Here is a 20,622-nt window from a genome sequence, read left to right as displayed (position 1 = left end):
AGCTTTAACCCCATCTTTTCCCCTAACCCTGCCTTCCCTTTTAGCATCACCTTTCCCTTCATTCTTGTTTCCAATACACTTACCCATCCTAACCAATCCCTGCCACTTCCTTCTCCTGCAAAAAAAAAAAACAAGCCATGCTTGCATACATTTGGCCCTCTTGCATTCTTCACTAGATTTGCACATGTAATACCTCCTCCCCTGTTCTGTATATGCCTCGTTTCTTTAAACTAAGCTCTTCAAGTTCTACTACTCTGTGGGCACTTGTACATGTGCACTCTAATGCACAGTAGCCTATTTTATTGTGCATTAGATCATTATGGCAAAAACTATGCTAATTGGTTAATGCACAGTAAAATTAGGCTACTTTGCACTAAGCATCACTAAAACACCGTGAGCTTTTGCTAGTGCGCATTAGGGCAGTCTAACGTGCATGTACTTAGTACCTCATATTAGAGGTACTAAATTTAATTCACAGTAGCAAAAGTGCATTAAAGAGCATGCAGATGTATATTGTGCAATCTAACTCTTTCGTCAGTACCATCCACTGGTAAATATAGAACATGTCAAGTTTCTGAAAATGTTTTAGCAGACAATGGTTTTTGTATGTACATTTACATACATATGTAGACTTTCTGTAAAGAATAATTCAATCACAAAGTGTTACCAACACAGAAACAAAAAAGTAGGCAGGGCAAAAAGTTGAATGAGCATCAGCTCTTTTCTTTTTAATGAAGAAATAGTTCAAGTTAATATCAGTGCATATTAAGAAATAGCATAGAATACTCCCAACACCTGATATATATCAGCAAATTACAGTTTTAAAAAATTTATAAATTAATTGAAAGGAAAAAATTCTGTAAGAGTAGCCAGGAGAACAACATTCAAAATAAACATACCAGTTAGTTGGATGGCATTGATTATATTCCAGACAGATTGATTATTTTTGTCTTTAAGATCTCAAAATAGCAGGTATTCTGCTACAAGTAAGTTAGGCAGTTTGCATTCTCTTTTTTTTGTACAGCTAAATGTCATTCTTAATTTTTGACTGTCATATAAAAATGCATTTAATCAGGTCAAAGTGAATATTCATTTTAAAATTTACTTTTCATATTTCAAAGTCAGAGTAACATGGGAATGCTGGATTCCAGTCGTATCCATTGAGAAAAGGCCAAACTGTATGGGGAGCACATTTGGCTACAATATAAAATGGTCTTTTTTATCCTAGTTGCAGAACCTCATTAATAATACTGTTTTTCCCAGTTTTAACATGGTTCATCGTTGTGAAAGAGCACAGCACAGAGCTGCAAACTGAAAGTTGTACTGTTTAAGGTGAAATCATAAATATTCTTCTATAAAATCCTAAGAAAAATATATATTAAAAACAATATCTTGTTCAATTATTCTGGCTATGGTGGATTTTGAAAAATTTAATTATAGTTTTAAGATGCCTATTATTTTAATGCACACTGAGCTTTATGCAATACAAATCCCATTAAATTTAATAGGAAATGCACTTTTAAAGCTTTGGAGAAGAGATATAAAAATATCTTCTAGGTCTTGCATTCTGATACAGCGAGTCTAAGTTTTCAAGGCAAGAAGATGCAGGATCTAATCCTAACCCCAACCCTGTGCTAACAGTCTATTCCCTTAAAATAAAATTTTCCCACAGAGAACACACAACAGTCCCAAGAATCATAGGCCAGCTGACAAATAAAATTTCAAGTTGGTGAAATACTGATATGTAATTTTTTCACTAGTATTCTACAGTGCAATCCATATCAACACCATTACCTTCAATCCAACTGAAGTGAAGTGTGCAGCAGCTAGAATCCTGTGAAAGTCTAGTATAATAATAATAGCACTAAAATGATCCCTTGACTGTGAAATATTAGGCTAAAATAAATCATAGATTAGTAGCAAAGGCACATGCTTTAAATTTAGCAGGAACATCTGAATGTTCCTTGTTACCATAATATATATTCCTGCTTTAATAATAGTAATACAGTACTACTATTTATTTGCTTCAAGATAATTTTGAGGTAACAAGAAACTTTGGAATGTTCACCATTCTTTATGGCACATACACACTATAATGTTCTAGTAACTTAGCTGAATTTTTCAAGAAGCTATTTACAATTTAGACACAAGGTAGACTATAATCTGGCTAGGCCACATTTAAACTTAATATTTCATTATGCTGAATACATTCTTTTATGCACAGACATTGGGTGCGCAAAATAAGCTGCCTCTTCAATAAAATTAATGAATGTTTTGCACATGTAAAATAAATTCTAACAGCTACTAATGCAATATAATCAAAAGATCATGCACTAGATAAACAGAGCTTCTTCCCCATGAACGCAAGTTCTTAGCAATCTTTTTTCTGACTTGGGTAATATTTCATGATTTATTAGTCTAGCCTTTACATTTTGAGGAACATTATTTAGATAAAACTGAAAAGGAAGATAACAGAAAACATTTGCTTTGTTTTTTGTTGTGATGCAGCTAGTATCTCTCTTATTGAGTTACTGCAAGAAACTGAAGAAACAACAACCACTACAAATCAACATTAATGATGTCAAAAGAATAAATATACACCCTAAATTAATCACCAGAAATATATTCACTGGGTCTACTTAAGTTACATTTATACAAATATATACTTGAGTAGTCTGCTGTATACAGAGGTGAATATTAGGTTCATGGGGAAGGCTATGTGTAATATAACTCAGTTTATCTGTCCTTTATACAGCAAAAATCAGTAGCAAAATTGGAAAACTACATATATATATTCCCTCAACCAATTGTGTAGAGGCTTAAGTCACAAATCCAAAATTTATCCAATGTTCAATCAATAAGGCTTTATTTACATTACTTTATAAATTCAGGAAAAAAAGTTTGCTGCTATGTGCAGAAGATAGCACATGTCACTGACCAGAGACCACCATTTACTTATGGTTTAATACTAACCCAAAGACAACCAATTAGAGTCCCATATATCCATGTTTTTACATAAAGTTTCCTTCCAGATTCTGTAAGAAGCATGCTAGCTGTCAGGCTACCTAGAAACAGTAAGGAAGGTAACGTTTTCTTCAGGCTTAGTTTGGAATGAACACCTTTTCCAGGAAACTTATTTCTTCTTTTAGAATCCTTTGCATCATAAAATTCTATTAGCAACCTAGGAGCAGATAAAAAGTGGAGACAAAGTATGTGTTAGTACAGCTAAAGCCATTTTTTGTCACTTAACAGCTTTATATCCTAGATTACATCGTCTACCAAACACTGCATTTTTGGCATGCAACATAAATAAGATATGCACCTTGTTTTTTGAAAAGCAGAATGAAAAAAATGTTTTTTTCCATGGAAATGAGTAAGTACAGTATTTTCCCAGAGAAAACACAGGCTGCTGTGGTTGGCAGGGTGGAGGGGTAAAACGCTGGGGGTACTCTGTTAACCTCATAGCTGTTGGACACTGCAGCAGCTGTTGGCTGAGCCAGACTGCCCAATCTCTCTTCTCTGCTTGAGCTTACCTGGGTGGGCAGCTAGCAGTGCCTGCCAGGTGAGGTGAGGACCTGATCCTAGCCTACACCTAGAAGTCAGATGGGGGCCTATCCAGATGGTCCAGCAGAAGCCTCTGCTCCAGCACCAGGGGCTCAGCTCTTCTTTAGACATCCAGAGGTGCCAAGTTCTGGGTGCCAGGGCAAAGGCTCCTGTTGAGTCAGTAGCAGCTTCTGCAGCATGAGCCTCTCCTTAGGGAAAGAGAAAGTGTCCACATCCAACACCTTGGGAGCTCCATGCACTCACTGTGCTGCCTCCATGAAGCACTGCTTTCTCCTGGCAGAGACCTGTGCTGCATAAGCTCCTAGCATTTCCTTGCTTAAAATGTGCATCCCAATTTCTAGCAGCTGATTTCTTAGAAAAACTTGCATATCGTATGCTAGAAAATACCATATTTAATTCAAGTATTTAATACAACTGAGATAACACCACAGGGATGTGTATACACATGAGCAGTCAAACTAAACTTCTTAAAAGGAAAAAAAAAAGATTTTATTGCCCATCAACCCATTCTTACCTCCCCACAATGATCCTTTAACATTTCTGCTCCTAGTCTACTTTTCTATTTATTCAACACCCTGCAAACAACTCTCATAGGAAATCAAATGCTTTATTTTTAATAACTGAAAACAAAAGAAACTCAGGTAAACAAAAATACCTACACATAGTAAAGGGGGAGAACAAAGTCTCATGACAGAGTTTCTGAAATACATGCTGACATTTTGGCTGCTTAAAGACATGGGCAGGGGGAAAAAAAACCAAAACAGCGCTTTACTTTCACTGAATGCAGCACAAGCCCAGAAGAGGCAATACATCCATCTGAACTGGTTCGCCCAGAGTCTGTATATCTCATGCGTTTCAGTGGGGTTTTTTGGCGCTTTTAACTAATAACTGATTGAATCACTTATTTGATAAAAGCTCCAAAAAGCCCCACTGAAGTGTGTGAGGTATACAGACACTGGAGAGCCGGGTCAAACTGATGTGATGGTTCTTCCGGTTAATGCACTGGGTTTTTTTTCCCCCCCGCGTCTGTCAGTATCCATTATTCTTACATGTGGAGTCAGAAACATTATAGCAAATGTTACCATATAGCAATAGTTCTCAACCTTTTTAAACTTAATGCGCCCTCCTCAGAAATTTACTTATTTCTTGATTACAGAAAACATAATAGAACAACTCTTCTGTTGCAAAGAACACAAAGACCATAACAGCTAAGAATGTCTTTGACACTAAAGGTTCATATATTTGAAATTGCTTGCCTTATCTTGTGAATCACATGTAGGCAACTGTACAGCCAGCAGTGCTAATACTGCAAGGCATTCCATGCACCCCTAACAGGATGCAACTGTACCTCAGGGTGCCATACTGAGAGTCACTACTTTAGAGGCTTATCAGTAGGGCCTGGTTTAAATCACGGGCCCAGTTTAGAGCGTGGAGGCTTCTTTAATCTTGGAGTGTCTCTCCCCCTGCGCCCCCTGTGTTAGCAGAGGGTTCCACTGGCCTTGCTGCTTGTTGCTTGCTCCTTATAGCTGAAGGCAAAAACCGCAGTTTTAAATATGCTGTGGTTTTTGCCTTCCGCCACTGGCTGCTGACCAGGCAGGAGGCAAAAAATGCAGCAAATTTAAAACCACGTTTTCCACCCCCTGGCCATCAGGAGCAAGCAGTGAACAGCAGGGCTCCTCCACCAATCAGCAGAGATTAAAGGAACCATAAGATTGAAGGAGCCACCACACTGCAAGCTGGGCCCACAACTGAAACCAGGCCCTACCTATCAGTTATAGTAGTTCCTCTCTATTGCATTTGCGATTAATTCTATAAGCAGATAAAATTCTGAAAATTACTGATTTTTTTCATATCTTAAAATTCATAGTCCCGACACTAATGATTTCAGTTTGGATAGTCCAGTGCAGAGGATGCAGCATAGGGGCTGAGACCAATGTTCAACTCCTGGCTCATCTGGGGACTTCTTGTGTGACCTTTGACAAGTAATTTATTCTACCTTGGACCTCAGGTCCTCAAGAGATTAGTGCTTCTTCCATACAGCAGTATTGTGAGGCAAAAAAAATAATGACAATGAAAGCCAAATATAGATAGTACTTGCTTTTTCCATGGATTCAAAAGATCATCGGCTAAGTTAATTCATTCATTTACTTAAATACAGTTTTAACAAAGGAGAAATACAACCTTTAGAACGTAAAGAACCACACTAGATTCCTCAGCAATTGCCTCTTCACATCTAGGAGTTAATGGGCAAGAAAGAAAAACCTGGCACAGAGGTTCCAACTAAACCTTGCTACACATGAACTTGATTGGACTGGTAGAGACCCCAGTCAGATACAGAGGAAGACGTTTCTAAAGGTATATCCATGTAGGTCCCATTGTTCTAAGGTGATAGCACTCAACCAAGATAGTGACACTCAACCTTTTCACCCCAATGGGCCAGAGAAGTGATGCAGGCACGAGAGAACCCCAAACACCAGGATCAAGCCTCACGTTGCCTGGATATCTAGCACACAGGGTCACAGCCTGTGGGTCTCCCCATGGACCTGTAGGTTGCTCTGCAGGCTGGAAGACACTGTGCTTAGGGCTGGATCTAGCCTAGGGGCCAGGGCCTGAACACCCTACTTTTAAGGCAGAGGTTCCTAGTCCCCAGGCCACGGCCTGATACCGGGCTGTGAAGGGTTGGCTGCTGGACCTGAAGCCTGCAGTAAGCTGGTGTATAGTTTGCTGGTCCATGGTCACTTCTAGTCTGCAGTCTAAAACAGCTGGGAACCACTGTTCTAAGGGTACCTTGATGTGGGGCACCCCTACCAAAGGAACACATAGAGGAAAGCTGTGAAAGAACTGAGTCTGCTTCATGGAGGCTCTTTCTGCAGGGTGTTTATAGCATGGGCAGCCTGGTCCACAGAAACTTGTTCTTTGTGTTGATACTGAAAATAAGTTACTTTGAAACAGGAGATCTTCACAGCATCAGCTGTGACATTATGAATACTGCTACTCACTTATCCTTTATCTCAAAGCGTTCATGAAGCCATCTTCTCATATACATCTGTTCTTCTGGAATATCCTTCAATTCAAGTCGATCAATATAAATATGAACCCTTGGACATTCCTGACACAGGAATTCTAACAAAAGAAAACAAAACACAAAATAAAAACAGAGTATGATAAGTATCTTTTAAAGAGTAGAAATGTCATTTGCCTTCCACTGAAAATTTTACTTTATATCTCTACAAGCCGGATTCTTTACAGCCAACCTACCCATTTTCAAAAGCACCACATCTTTTAAGAGTATTAAGCCTCTTACAAGATTTAGAGGCAGGGCTCAGCTGTACTACTCTAATATTGCAATGTGTTGAATGAAGCACTCCAAGCCTGCTTCTCACATGCTCCCTCTGAAGCTGGAAACAACATAGCCACCTCAGTGCAGATACATCTAGGGAGCTACTTGTTTCCAGTTTATGTACTAGCACTCACAGAACAGAACAGAACAGGTCCACTTTGTAAACCATCTGAGTATGGCACCAGGGAGTCACCGTGGAGACATATATCTCAACAAAGGGGCTTTTGACAATTTTATCCGCTGTCTGATCCAGAATGGGAAACTGCCCAATAATCCGCTGTACAAACTCTACAATACTGTGCATGGGGAATATTCCTGTTCTGATTCCAACAAATGTTAACAGCGTTCACTGATGTGTTTTGTGTGGAGACTAAGTCCTTCAGTGGAACTTTCTAAAATACGTAAAAATGGATTGTCAGGAACAAATACGTCTTTTTTCTACTAGATCTCGAATGCCACTGTAGCGTACACCATATTCATCCAAATCCAAGATGAAGACTTTACTCACATTATCCAATATTCACCCAAATCCAAGACTTTGAATTTAAGATGATCCCAGTAATTAGATTCTACACTTGGGAAGTTATAAATAGAATCCAATTAATGGAAGGTCACCTTAAACTCACCCCCACCCCCTGGCCCAACTGCTGCAGCACGGAAAGCAGTGGGAGGGGGCAAGGGGCCAGACCCCCAACCCTGCGCCCCTGTGCCTGTACCCCTATACACCCCCCCTGCCATGTGTCCCATGCCACCCATCCCTCCATACCTGCATCTGCCCCCACCCCCTAAAGCTTACCCCACCCCTTGTCTTCCTTGCAGCCTGCTTTCCCCCCACCCCCTGCTCTGCCCTACAGCCTGCCTCCCTCCCTCCTTTGCCTATACATGGTCCCCTGCCCGTGCCTCCTCCCACTCAACCTCCCTGTCCAACTCTCCTCATACCTTCTGCTACAGCTTTGCCCCTAAGCCAGCAGCCGTGCAGCCATGGTCCACCTTCAGCTCAGCCCAGGCCCAGACAAGGACAAGTGGCAGCAGCTCCCAGCCAGCTGGGTTGGGGCTGGAGCCAGAACAGAAAGTAAGGAAGGAAGGAACAGCTGGGTCAAGATGGCTGCTTGGGGCTGGGGGGGGGGAGTGGCAAGTCTATGGTGGGACAAAGGGGGGGGGAGGCATGCACAGGCATAGTGGGGCAGGGCTGGGGGGAGGGCTACAGGTTCCCTCCCTACCCTGCTGTCTTCCCTGTGCTCCCCACAAGCCACATGCTCCCTCCCCTGCCAAATGAGCCATTCCAGCCTGGAGTAGGCAACAAGCCTGAACCTGGGGCCAAATCCAGAGCTGAGCTAGCACCTGCCCCAGGCCAGTATTCAAATCTAAGAGGAGCCCCCCCCCGATGGAGGGGAAAAGCCTCATTTTGGATTTGGGTAAATATGGTATATAGCCACATTTACTTTTAAGGGCAAAGCTTGTCAAAGCTGCAGACATTTTAACCACTGTTTTGGAGTACGACAATTTTACACAAGACATTTCTACTATTTTATGTTGTGTGCTACGATTTATTCTGTGAAAGAACAAAGGGGCTTGTCCTTAGCATTACGTGTGTTCTGATTTGATTACTCTCTTGTACACAATTTAGTCAGATCACATAGCAAAAGGAAAAGCCCAAACAGTCAGCCCAAACTCGCATGGCATTTTCATAATTACTATATGCTTTAGAAAAATACTGATTAAACCATTTGTTGTTTTAAAACAGCAAAGGACAATTATTGCCACCATTAAAGCACAGCTAATAAGAGGGAAATTACAGGGTATAGCTATATAAAAGCAATTAAAAAACATCATTTAACCCATTTCTCCATTTTCAAAAAGTTGGATCATACTCATGTATTGGTGTTCCTTCTGTTATCCACAACCCATGCGAATAGCTGCGGACCTTCCCACATCTGCTAGAATCATAAGCTGTGTCCAGATGAGCGCGGCCGTGTGGTATGTGGAACCAAAGAAACGTGTGCAGAGTCACATACTGCACGGTCAGGTGTTCTCTGTGCTGCAAGGGAGCAGTGCGGGTGCTTTTTTTGACCCCTGGATCGCCACAGAAAAAAAAAAAAGGTGGAGCAGCACAAGCAGGGGCAGCACGCACTGCTCAAAAATGGAGCTGAGCCAACTGAAGCCACATTCCAGCTTCCAGTCAGTTCAAGCAGCAGGACTGCTGCTATTGAAGCCCCAGGAGGCCCCCAGGGCCCCAAGTAAGGGGCTCCCTTACCCCACCCAGTGCAACTTGCCGTACACCAGAGGGGGTGAGGGAGAGGCATTAACCAGGGACAACTAGCAGTGGCACAAGGTCCACCACTGCTAGTTGTCCCTGGGGAACCAAAAGTCCACGTTCGTGTGGACATGGCCATAGAATCATAGATAATTAGAGTTGGAAGGGACCTCAGGAGGTCATCCAGTCCAACCCTCTGCTCAAAGCAGGACTATCCCCAACTAGATCATTCCAGCCAGGGCTTTGGCAAGCCAGGCCTTAAAAGCCTCCAAGGACGGAGATTCCACCCCTGGGTAACTTGATCCAGTACTTCACCACCCTCCCAGTGAGAAAGTGTTTCCTAAACCTCCCTTGCTGCAACTTGAGACCACTGTTCCTTGTTCTGTCTTGCTCCATTCTCACTGTAACCACCCGAGGTAGCTAAAAGGTCGCTATTAAATCCCCCTCAGTCTTCTCTTTTCTAAACTAAATAAACCCAGGTCCCTTAGCCTCTCCCCGTAAGTAATGAGCTCCTACCCTCAAACCACTGTTGTTGTTCTCCACTGTATTCTCTCCAACTTGTCCACATCCTTTCTATAGTGGAAGGCCCAAAACTGGACAGTACTCCAGATGTGGCCTCACCAGTCCAGAACTGAGTGGAATTATTACTTCCCTTGACCAGCTGGCAATGCTCCTACTAATTTCATAGACATTAGGGCTGGAAGGGACCTTGTAAGATCATCAGGTCCAGCCTCCTGCCCCAGGGGCAGGAAGTCAGCTAGGGTCAAAGGATCCCAGCAAGATAAGCATCCAAAAGTTTCTTGAAAGTGTCCAGAGTAGGTGCTTGCACCACCTCTGGGGGACGGGGAGGGGGGGAGAGTCTGTTCCAGACCTTGGGGGCTCGGACAGTAAAGAAGTTTTTTCTTTATGTCCAGCCTAAAACTGTCTTGCAGGAGTTTGTGACTGTTGGACTTTGTCATCCTCTAAGGTGCTCTGGTGAGCAGGTATTCCCTCAGATCCTGATACACACCCCTTATGCACTTATAGGCTGCCACCAGATCTCCCCTGAGCCTGTGCTTCTCTAGACTGAAGAGCCCCATAGCTTGCAGCCTCTCTTCATAAGGCCTGTTTTCTTGCCCTCTGATCATGTGTGCGGCTCTCCTTTGGACTCTTTCAAGCTTCCCCACGTCTTTCCTGAATTGTGGAGCCCAGAATTGGATGTAGTACTCAAGCAGTGGCCTTACCAAGGTCAAGTACAGTGTGAGAATGACATCCTGGGTCTTGCTTGAGATGCATCAGTAGATGCAAGCCAGAGTTTTATTTGCATTACCAGCTGTGGTATTGCATTGGTGGCTCATATTCAGCTTGTGGTCAATCATGACCCCCAAGTCTCTTTCAGTCATGGTGCTAGCAAGTGTAGCATTGCTGAGCCTACAAGCATGCTGCGGGTTTTTATTCCTGAGGTGGAGCACCTTGCAATTCTCCGTATTGAATGCCATCTGATTTTCATCCGCCCACCTTGCAAGCCTATCAAGGTCAGCCTGGATCACCAGCCTACCGTCAAGTGTGGACACTCTTCCCCAAAGTTTGGTGTTGTCAGCAAACTTAGCCAGTCCGATTTTGACGGCAGTGTCCAGATTGTTTATGAAGACATTCAAGAGTACAGGTCTGAGAATGGAGCCTTGGGGGGTGCTATTAGTCACTGAGTGCCATGGTGATTCAGTTTTGTCAACTACCACTCTCTGGGCTGGACCTCGGACCCAGTTCCTCAGCCATCAGACTGTGGAGTAGTTGAGACTGCAATTGCCCAATTTTTCCATGAAGTCATCCTGGAACATCAGGTCAAAGACTTTTTTAAAGTCCAAATATATGACATCAACCTCTTCCCTTTTGTCTAGCTGATGCATCACCTGGTCATAGAAGGAAATGAGATTGGTCAAGCAGGACCTACCTGCAACAAATCCATGCTGGCTATCCCTCAGAATGTTGCCTGTCAAGTTTTTTGATTATTTTTTCCAAAAAAATCTTCCCAGGGTGTGAGGTCCAACTGATCGGCCTGTAGTTTCCCAGGTCGCCTTTCCTCCCTTTCTTGAAGATGGGCACCACACTGGCCCTCTTCCAAACTTCAGGTACTTCGCCTGAGTGCCACAAGTTCTTGAATATCTTCACCAGTGGCTGTGCTATCATGTCTGCCAGTTCCTTTAGCACTCTTGGGTGCAACCTATCCAAACCAGATGATTTGGGGTGGGGGTGTCCAGCCTCTCAAGATGCTCCCTCACAAGATCCATATCAATGGTGGGCACATCCTCACCCTGGTCATCCCGCACCATGTTAGGCAGGGTGGTCCCTTTGGGCTGGTGAAAAACTGATGCAAAGTAATCATTAAGCAAATTGGCTTTTTCCTGGGTGCTGGTAGTCAGCTGCCCCAGCAATGTTGCCCTTGTTTTTCTTTCAACTGCCCACATATCTGAAGAAGGAGTTTTTATTGTCTTTGATACCTGTAGCCAGATGGAGTTCAGTTGCAGCCTTAGCTTTTCTAGTTCGCTCCCTGCAGGAGCGGACCAGTACAGTACAGAAACCCCTCCTTAGTGGGCTTTCTGGCTTTGCACCCTTTGTATGCCTCTTTTTAGACATAGGAGATCCATGGGTTCCCTGTTGTGCCAAGGGGGTACTTGAGCCCTTTTACCTCCTTTCCTACGGGTTGGGAAGGACTCCCCTTGTGCTTCTAGGATCACTTCCTTAAGGAGCAACTACTCATCCTGAATTCTCCTCTTGAAATCATGGCCTTTCAGGGCCTCAAGAACAAGCCTCCTGAGCTTATAAAAGTCAGTTTTCTTAAAGTCCAGGACTACTGCATTGCTGACTGACTTCCCAGCTTTGCAATGAATAGTGAAAGTGATCAACTCGTGGTCACTGTAATCTAGCTTCTCTTTGATTCTTAGGTCACTGATTAGATCATCCCCTTTGGCAGTACCAGGTCCAGCAGCGCCTTGCCTCTTGCCAGCCCATAAACTTCTTGAGACAGTTAGAGCTCATCCACGCATGTAAGAAAGCTTTGAGACTGATTGGATTTGGCCGAGTGCTCATCCCATGAGATGTCCATGTAGCTGAAGTTTCCCATGACGACCATGCACCAAGAGCATGCAGCTTCGGCCACTTCGCTGGCAAATTCTTGGTCAATCACTTGTTCCTGGTTTGGTAGTCCAGTCATAATGCAGCCCAGTATGCTGGCAATAAGGGATCACTGCTGACTCATGTCCAGCGTATTATCCACTATAACCCCCAGGTCTTTTTCTGCAGAGCTGCTGCTTAACCAGTCAGTCTTCAGGATGTAACAGTGCATGGGATTCTTTTGTCTTAAGTGCATGACTTTGCACTTGTCCTCATTGAATCTCATGATTTCTTTTGGCCCAATCCTCCAATTTGTCTAGGCCTCTCTGAATCCTAGCTTTACTCTCCAGTTTATCTACTACACCATCCCTTGGTGTCATCCACAAACTTGCTGAGGGTGCGATCCATCCTGTTTTCCACATCATTAATGAAAATATTGAATGAAACCCAGGGTCCAGGACCGACCCCTCAGGCACTCACTTGCTACTGGCTGCCAACTAGACATTGAGCCATTGATTACTACCCGCTGCGCCCTACGATTCAGCCAGCTTTCTATCCACCTCATAGTCCACTCGCCCATCCCATACTTCCTCAACTTGCTTGCAAGAGTGCTGTGGGAGATGGTATCAAAAGCCTTGCTAAAGTCAAGGTACACTATGTGCACTACTTTCCTTACATCCACAGAGCCAGTTATTTCATCACAGAAGGCAATCAGGTTGATCAGGCATGACTTACATTTTGTGAATCCATGCCAACTGTTTCTAATCACCTTTTTCTCCTCCAAGTGTTTAGAAATGGATTATTTGAGGCTCTGCTCCATGCTTTTTCCAGGGACTGAAGTGAGGCTGACTGGTCTGTAGTTCCCTCGATCCTCCTTCTTTCCTTACTTAAAGATGGGTGCCATATTTGCCCTTTTCCATTCGCCCAGGATGTCCCCTGATTGTCAAGAATTTTCAAAGATAATGCCAGTGGCTCTCTAGTCACATCAGCCAATTCCCTTAGTACCCTCGGATGCACTGCATCTGGTCCCATGAACTTGTACACGTCCACCTTTTCTAAATAGTCCCTAACCTGTAGACAGTCCCACTTCTTCTAGCTTTTGAGTAAAGCATGAGTTTAATCTGCACAAGTCAGAAGCATCAAGCATACCATTCACCAGGTTCCTGGTGAGCCAGGGAATTCAAATGCATGGAGGGGAATGCCATGGAAATCTAGGACTATGAGGCCATGTCAGGCATGGCTGTTGCTGGCAAGGGGACTGGCGATGGCTGCTGTTGCTGCTCTTTGCCCTCCATCACTGGCCCGGTGACCTACAAGGTTGCTGCCAAAAGAACCCCATATTCCACATCCAGCCTGGGGCATAGAGTGAGTCTGAGACCCTGTCCTAAATCAAAATCCTCAATCCTTCACCTGTCAAGGTTTCCCACCTATGTAAAACCCACCCGTTCCTTACAACTGTACTTATGCTTGCAGCTTGATAACCAGGATGGCCTGCAATATGATTTGTAGCTAAAAGCAGTTCAAGTGCCTTTTCATCATAGGAGATGAGGATTCCCACACACATCATTGTTACAGGACCATTTTTAAACCCAGATCTTTAATATAGCTATATGAATGGTCTTAATGCAGTCAATCAGGCTAGGAACAGAGCTATTTTTAATTATGCAATTCATTTTCGTGCTTTATGTGACTGATTCCATTTTTTTAGTCTCTGAAACTACTTAAGTATGTTGATGGATTAAGAACAATTTATTGAGCTGCTGGTTTTGAGAAAGAACAGCTGGATTTTATCACTACACCCTCTAAAGGTTTGTGGTAGTCTCATGACCCTTAATTGCACATCAGCTCAACTCCCCAAAGGCTTATGTAATTAAGCTAAGAGACTAAGCTTTATTGCAGCAATTTATCGCACACAAATTACATCCAACTTCAGAGACAGTGGCCCCTGAAGCATACATATGACAGGTTTTAAAATCTCAAAACCTGCCAGAATTTGTTATAATTAACTGGAGGAACAAACAAGTCTGAACTTTCCCCTCCTGTGATATAACGTAATTAAGAATCATACATTATATCAAACTTTACATTAGGGACAATATTAGTCATTTTGATGACTCAGGAGCTAAGCATAATATAAATGTGTGTTAAATGAATATTAACAACCTTTGTGCAACCACAGCGGACTGAATTTCATATGGAAGATAATTTGCTAAAACTTTCTACCATGCAAAATAACTTAACAGTAACTTAACTACCAAAAGCTTATAATGTTTAGAATGCTAATAATGACCCACCACAGGAAGAAGCAGCAATTTAAAATGCTTTAAGAGCTAGAATGCTGGGTCCATTCGTGCACTTAGAATTCCTATTCCCTGATGCATAAGAACGAACAATGGCAACAAGGCAGCTAGGAGTCTTATGTGGATTCATGAAAATGTGAATGTTAGTTTCTAAGGAAGAATCAGAGATCAAATGGATTTTAATTTCAAACAAATACTTAAATCATTTGTATTTCACTAGTTATGAATTCTGAATCTTCAAAACAGATCATCATCATTTAGAGCCTTTAGTCCAACTAAAAGACGCACTGCGTGTCTACATACGCACTGTAATGTGTATTAAGCTTATATTAATGCACATTAAAGCATCATTAAAATGGTGCTATTTCATTAGTGTGGATTAAAATAGGCTAACATACATTAAGTGCCATTTAAAAACTGCTCTTTAGTTAATATGCATTAAGACAGACTAATGTGCATTTTCCTTGTACCTCACAATGGAGGTACTATATTTTATGCACATTAACTAAAGCACATTAATGCACATGTAGATGCACCCACTGAAAATCAAAAACATTTAATGCACAAAATTACTGACATAGTTAAAAAAAACCCCATTCCTTAATGTTACACGCAAACAACCTCAGAGTCTTCTCCCAATAATTATTCTTCCTACTGTTTTATAAATGATAGCTAGCTAATCACCAATACATCAGAGCCTGACATCCTCCTTTACCTTGAAGGATCTTGGCAATGAAAAGGTGATATCAGAGAGGCCAAAATCTTATCTGCAGAAGCTGTTCTTAAAATATACAAATAAAATTTAATTGGCAGAAAACATGGTTTTAGCAACATAATACTGGGAGCTATGGTCTATAAACTCTGCCTGTTCAGCTGTCCACGTGTATGTATATTATAACCACCTCTAAAAACCCTTTTCCAAATTGAAAACATCTTCCTTCAATCATTTTATGATGTTTTTTATTCTGAAGTTCATAGACTCATTAGTCTAGACTCAAGCTTTTAACCTAATAAATTATTATCAATAAATTTCATCTTAAAGTGTGAGAAACACCAACACTATGCTTTCAGCTGTTTTGTATCCAAGATTAGTAATTAACAAACAAAACAAACATGAACTCCAAGTGCTGGAGTGCATCATACATTCATATCTGTAATTATCTTGAGTCCAGCTAACAGAAAGCTTTCATTGCTCGTTCCAGGCTGGGTACAGAGATTCAGGGAGGTTAGGGGGAGGCTAGATCGAGTTAAAAACAGCAATCAAATCTAAGGTAAATTGGGATGGGGGGCTAGTGTGAGAGGACTTGGGGGGGGCAAACAGGCTCCTGGTGGGTAATTGGAGGGACTGGGGGGGGAGAGGGGATTAGTGAGGTCTGCAAGGGAAGGCTAGGGTGGGGCAGGTGGGCTCCATGGGGGGAATTAGGGGTCTGGAAGGGTCTGTGAGGGAAAGGCAGTGTCCACTGGGGGGCTTGGTGGGGTTTGGCAGGATCAGGGGGGCTGTCTCTCCCTTACTACCCAGGACAAAAGGTTATGTTCAACTCCTCACCCCCCCAAACCCCCAGATGAACAATCTCTCTCATCCCACCCGCTGCCAAACCTACCCTTCATCCATCCTCCACAATGGGATTTAGTTCTTCAGCTCCGGGCATCAGTGAATGCTGATAAAATTGGCACTGGGAGCAGCTTGTGAAATAGGGGTTTGGTGGGTTGTGGGGGAGCTGTCTAATCTACAGCGTGGGGGTTTGCAAGTAGTCCATTTGGGAGTGTCGCAAGTGGCCAGAGGGCTAAAAGTAGTCCAGTACCAGGGCACTGTGTAGGAAAAGCACAGCCCCCGGTCAGCAGCTGGGCTTTCTCAACCCCATGGCTGTGCTGGAAACTGTATGGAAGTTTGACACACTTAGACTGGCCTAAAAATAGCCAACCCAATTAAGTTAGACTACCTTGGAGGCAGGGTTAACTTAGATCAGGTCAGCCATTCTGGACCAACATAACCTTCCTGGAACTTCTGTACCGTGCACACTTAGATTGACTTAACTAAGGCTCTAAGTCAGGGGTAGGTAACATTTTTTGGCCAGAGTGCTGAAAAAACCCACAATGCCTACCTTGTAAGGTGCTGGAGTGCTGGCATACCACAAAAACAAAAACTGGGGTGGAGGGGGTACATAGCAGGATGCACTGCATATTTAAATACAGTTAATAATCATTAATACTGCTTTTTTTTTTTTTTAATACAGTAAATTGAGAGCTGGTGTCAGGTAGGGAATGGGGGCTGCCCCAGGGCTCTGCTACTTGGGCTACAGCGGGGGGCCCAGCAGCACCAGAGGTGGGGCCCAGCTGGCCTGCGCAGCTCCGCGGGGTGGGGTGCAGCCACCCTGCCCACGAAGGGATGCTGCCTGGCTGAGGCAGGACACCGGGCCCAGGGAGCTCCCTGCTTGGTCTCTGTGCATGCCAGATACAGTGCAAATGGGAGCTGCAGCCACAGGCTGTTCCCCGGGCTCTGGGAACAGCTACCGCAGATGGTGCTCAGGGCCAAGCCAGCTGGGAGCCTGTGGCACAGCAACTCTGTGCAGTTCCTGCCCCAGCCCTGGCCCCTTGAGGGGGAGCTGCAGTTGGGCAAAGCCGGGACTCAGGCAGAATGAGGCATCCGCAGTGGCTGTTCCTAGGTGCCAGTGGGCTCCCACGGCCAGGCCCCTGCACTGGGGATGGCTTTTTCCTGCCTGCCCTGTGCCCAGCATGCAGGGAGGCCGATCCCAGAGAGGGAAGCCCCCCAAGCCTGGCATCCTGCCCCAGCCAGGCAGCATTCCCACATGTGCAAGGTGGCTGCAGCCCATCCCTGAGGAGCTGCGTGGGCTGGGCGATGCCCCACCACGGGTGCCACTGGGCACCCCCGCCTACCTGCTCACCACAGCTTGAGCCTGCAGAGTCCCAGGGCCGCCCCCACTTCTTGCCCAGCCCCCACCTTTCTAAGGACCCAACTGGGCTGGCTTGCCTGCGGCGCCTCCCACCATGCCACCCAGACCCTGTCCCAACCGTCTGGCCCAAGCACTCGGCACCTCAGTGCTGCCCTGGGTGGGACAGGGCATCTGCCTGCCTGGGCAGCTCCCTCCAGGGGCCAGCTGGGCTGGAGGGTACAGTGTGGGAGCACAGGGTTGGGGCAGCCTCCCTACCTATGTTCTTCTGGCTCTGCCCTAGTGCCTGCTGCGGCACTGGGACCTGTGGCTGCACAGCCCAGAGCAGCAACTTAAAACAAACAAACAAAATATTTCTATGAGTGCATCCCGGGAAAAATGTCTCCACGTGCCACTAATGGCATGCATGCTGGAGGTTGCTGATCCCTGATCTAAGTGTTAGGTCTGCACCTGGGCAAACCAAGTTAAATTAGGTGGCCATTTTTAATGTGATCTAACGTCCCTGAATGTCTCTATGCATCCCCAAGGAACACAGGGGTGTTCCATTAGAATGCTAGCCAGCGAAAAGCAACACAACTAGTACATGCAAGTAGTGCACTGTGACAAAGTTGACATCCAGGGAGAATCAAAGAGATTAAAGTTAAATTAATTGTGAAACCTTTAAAATATTAAGACCAAAAAAAAAATAAAAATAAAAAGGCGCAGCTGAAAAGATCCTGAAACTCAGAAGTTTCTTTAAAAAATATTATAGATGTTCCCAAATATATGAAGTTCTAGAGTTTGAGGCTTTAAATAGTTTTTGCTCTTACAAAAGGGTAAGTAGCATATAGTGCTTTTCTACAATGCTTTTAATGCAGGAAACTGGATAGCAGAAAGGGTTAACTCAGTTTTCCAACTGTGGTTTGCACCGCTCTCTCTTCATGTTAACAGCTTAATGGTAAAAGAGTGTAGTGGCTCACAAGAAATTTTGAGAGTTAACAATGGCTCACTGATCCACAAAGCTTGGGAATCACTGATCTAGCTGAAACAACACAACAGAAGCCATGGAACAGGGAGGGGCCATGGCCTGACTGATGTTTAGCGCGGTGATTCAGACACAGCCCCACTCCCTGCCTGCCTCCATGCCTCCTAACACATGCAGCCACAGCCGTGCTCCACAGCCCCACCAGGAGGGAAGAGGGACAGCCCCCTGCAGTCAATACACTGGAACAGGACCTCGTGCATTGGCTGGAAGGGACTGTCACTCTTCTCTCTGGGCAGGGCTGCAGGCAGCAGAGTGTGGCTGCTGCTGTGCACGAGGGAGAGAGGCAGGGAGTGGGGCTGTGTTTGAATCGTTGCGTTAAATGTTGGTTGGCCCATGGCCTGGGTGGCCCAGCCCATTCCACAGCCTCTGCAACACAATATTTGACAAAAAACTGCACCCATAGGACCTGTTCACTGAAACAAACCCTCCCATTCTGTGGGAAAGACCAAATCCATACACCAAATGTGCTCTTTTAATGCAGCCATCCTGGTGACACATCTATAGAATGAAGCAGCTCAGAAATGGGGCTGTGCTTGGGCTAATTATCTTTGCTGAGTAGCAGTGCTTATTCGCTCAGCTGTAACAACTCGTTAATATAGTTCTATTCCTATCAATAATGCCAGTGTGCAGAACTACTGTTCAGGATATTCTGGCTGGGGCTGCCTTATACTTTACAGATCTATGGTAAAAGATGAATCTGAAGTTTTTCTTTAATAATTTATAAACGCTGTAGGTTAGCCTAGTGAGTCACATATTTCCTATATGACTATTTTGGTTTAACTCAATAGGCAACTGCCTTGAAAAACAGGTAGGGAGTAAAGGAACAGCTCAGGGTATCCCTGTCTCAAACAGATGATCAACTGTTGTGTTGGGACAATGCCAGGACTATTTGTCAAGATGTTTTTGTGTTGCCTGTAGCAAATCTGCAAAACTGATTTGGATTAATGCAGAGAAGGTCCACGAACACAGACAAGCAAAAGAACTTAGGCTTGATAATAAAATTGCATCCCCTTGAGAGCCTGCAGCTGTTCAAACAAACCAGACTGACAAGAGGACCGGGCTGCCAATATCCAAAGAAGTCAGGCCTGCTTTTATTACCATCAAGAAAAAGACTTCAGCATACATGTAGACTGTTTTTTTAAAATCCTCTCTAATGTTGGGTTGCTGTTGCCAACAAGGCTGTCTGATCACTGTATACTCCTGTCATAAAGTCTCAAAGAATATAATTGCTAATACCCAAATTCATCTGAACATTCAGAGAAACAGTGGTTGTTACAAATGGAGCTAACACCCAAATTCTAGGCAGAGAGAGAAATAACTAAAATTTAGCCCAATTTAGCTTTTTAAAAACAAGCTCTGACATCTGCAATGATAAGCTTAGAAAGACTAGAAAGAAACAGATTCAGGTGGCTCTCAAATGGTGACAAACACAAAGAAAGCCTCCCAATTTTTCCTATGGAAATTCCTTTTCTCAAAAAAATATTTTACTTTCATATCTAAAAGTCTTAATTTTAAAAGTCTTAATTCTTCACAAAAACTTATGCTGCTGTTTAAGAACCAAGGGACTCTGTCAGTTCTTTGCCTGAAATGTCAGTGTTTAGCGATAATCACAGGAAAGGAAGTCAAGAATCATAACTACGGTTAAGAGTTACAGTGTCCTTTCTGAAAAGCAGCATGATGCAAATAAGTGACTGAAGAAAATTTTCCTGAAAAACAAATATTACAAATAAAATATCATACTAGTTTAAACTCAGAATTACCACAGCACTTAATTCCTTTTCTTCAACAATCATTAGAATGATTTTTTATTGCACCTGTATTTGCTTAGTTTTATGCCTGCCTGACTTATACTTTTTCTTTATCATGTAACATGACCTAGTAGAGGTGTAGGCAACCCCAGGCACGGGTGCCAGAGCATGGCACACAAAGGCATTTTGCTTGTCATGCGTGCCTCAGGGCAGATAGCAGGGAAGGGGCAGGGGCTGTATTACCAGAATAAGGATTGGGCCTCTTGCAGCTCCCCCACCATCTGCCCCTGGCATGCCAGCATCTTTGAAGTCAAGGTTATGGGTGTTTTTAGCACTCCGCTCGAAAATGTTTCATAGATTTCATAGACATTAGGGCTGGAAGGGACCTCGGGA

General features: G+C 43.8%; 1 protein-coding gene across 1 annotated transcript in view; it reads right to left on the bottom strand.

Moving 5' to 3' along the window:
• Window positions 1-697: 697 nt before the first annotated feature.
• Window positions 698-20,622, bottom strand: part of AGPAT5 (1-acylglycerol-3-phosphate O-acyltransferase 5) — a 101,397-nt gene continuing 81,472 nt past the window's right edge. The window contains exons 7-8 of the mRNA XM_019537503.1: window positions 6,564-6,687; window positions 698-3,181 (exon numbers count right to left, since the gene is read on the bottom strand). Coding sequence (XP_019393048.1) covers window positions 2,956-3,181; window positions 6,564-6,687 — 350 coding nt within the window. The 3' untranslated portion in view covers window positions 698-2,955. The remainder of the gene's footprint in view (window positions 3,182-6,563; window positions 6,688-20,622) is intronic.

The sequence above is a fragment of the Crocodylus porosus genome, unplaced genomic scaffold (assembly GCF_001723895.1).
Source record: "Crocodylus porosus isolate Cpor-Errol unplaced genomic scaffold, CroPor_comp1, whole genome shotgun sequence".
Classification (NCBI taxonomy): Eukaryota; Metazoa; Chordata; order Crocodylia; family Crocodylidae; genus Crocodylus; species Crocodylus porosus.
The sequence above is the reverse complement of the archived record's forward strand: the minus strand, read 5'-3'. Positions and strand labels throughout refer to the sequence as shown.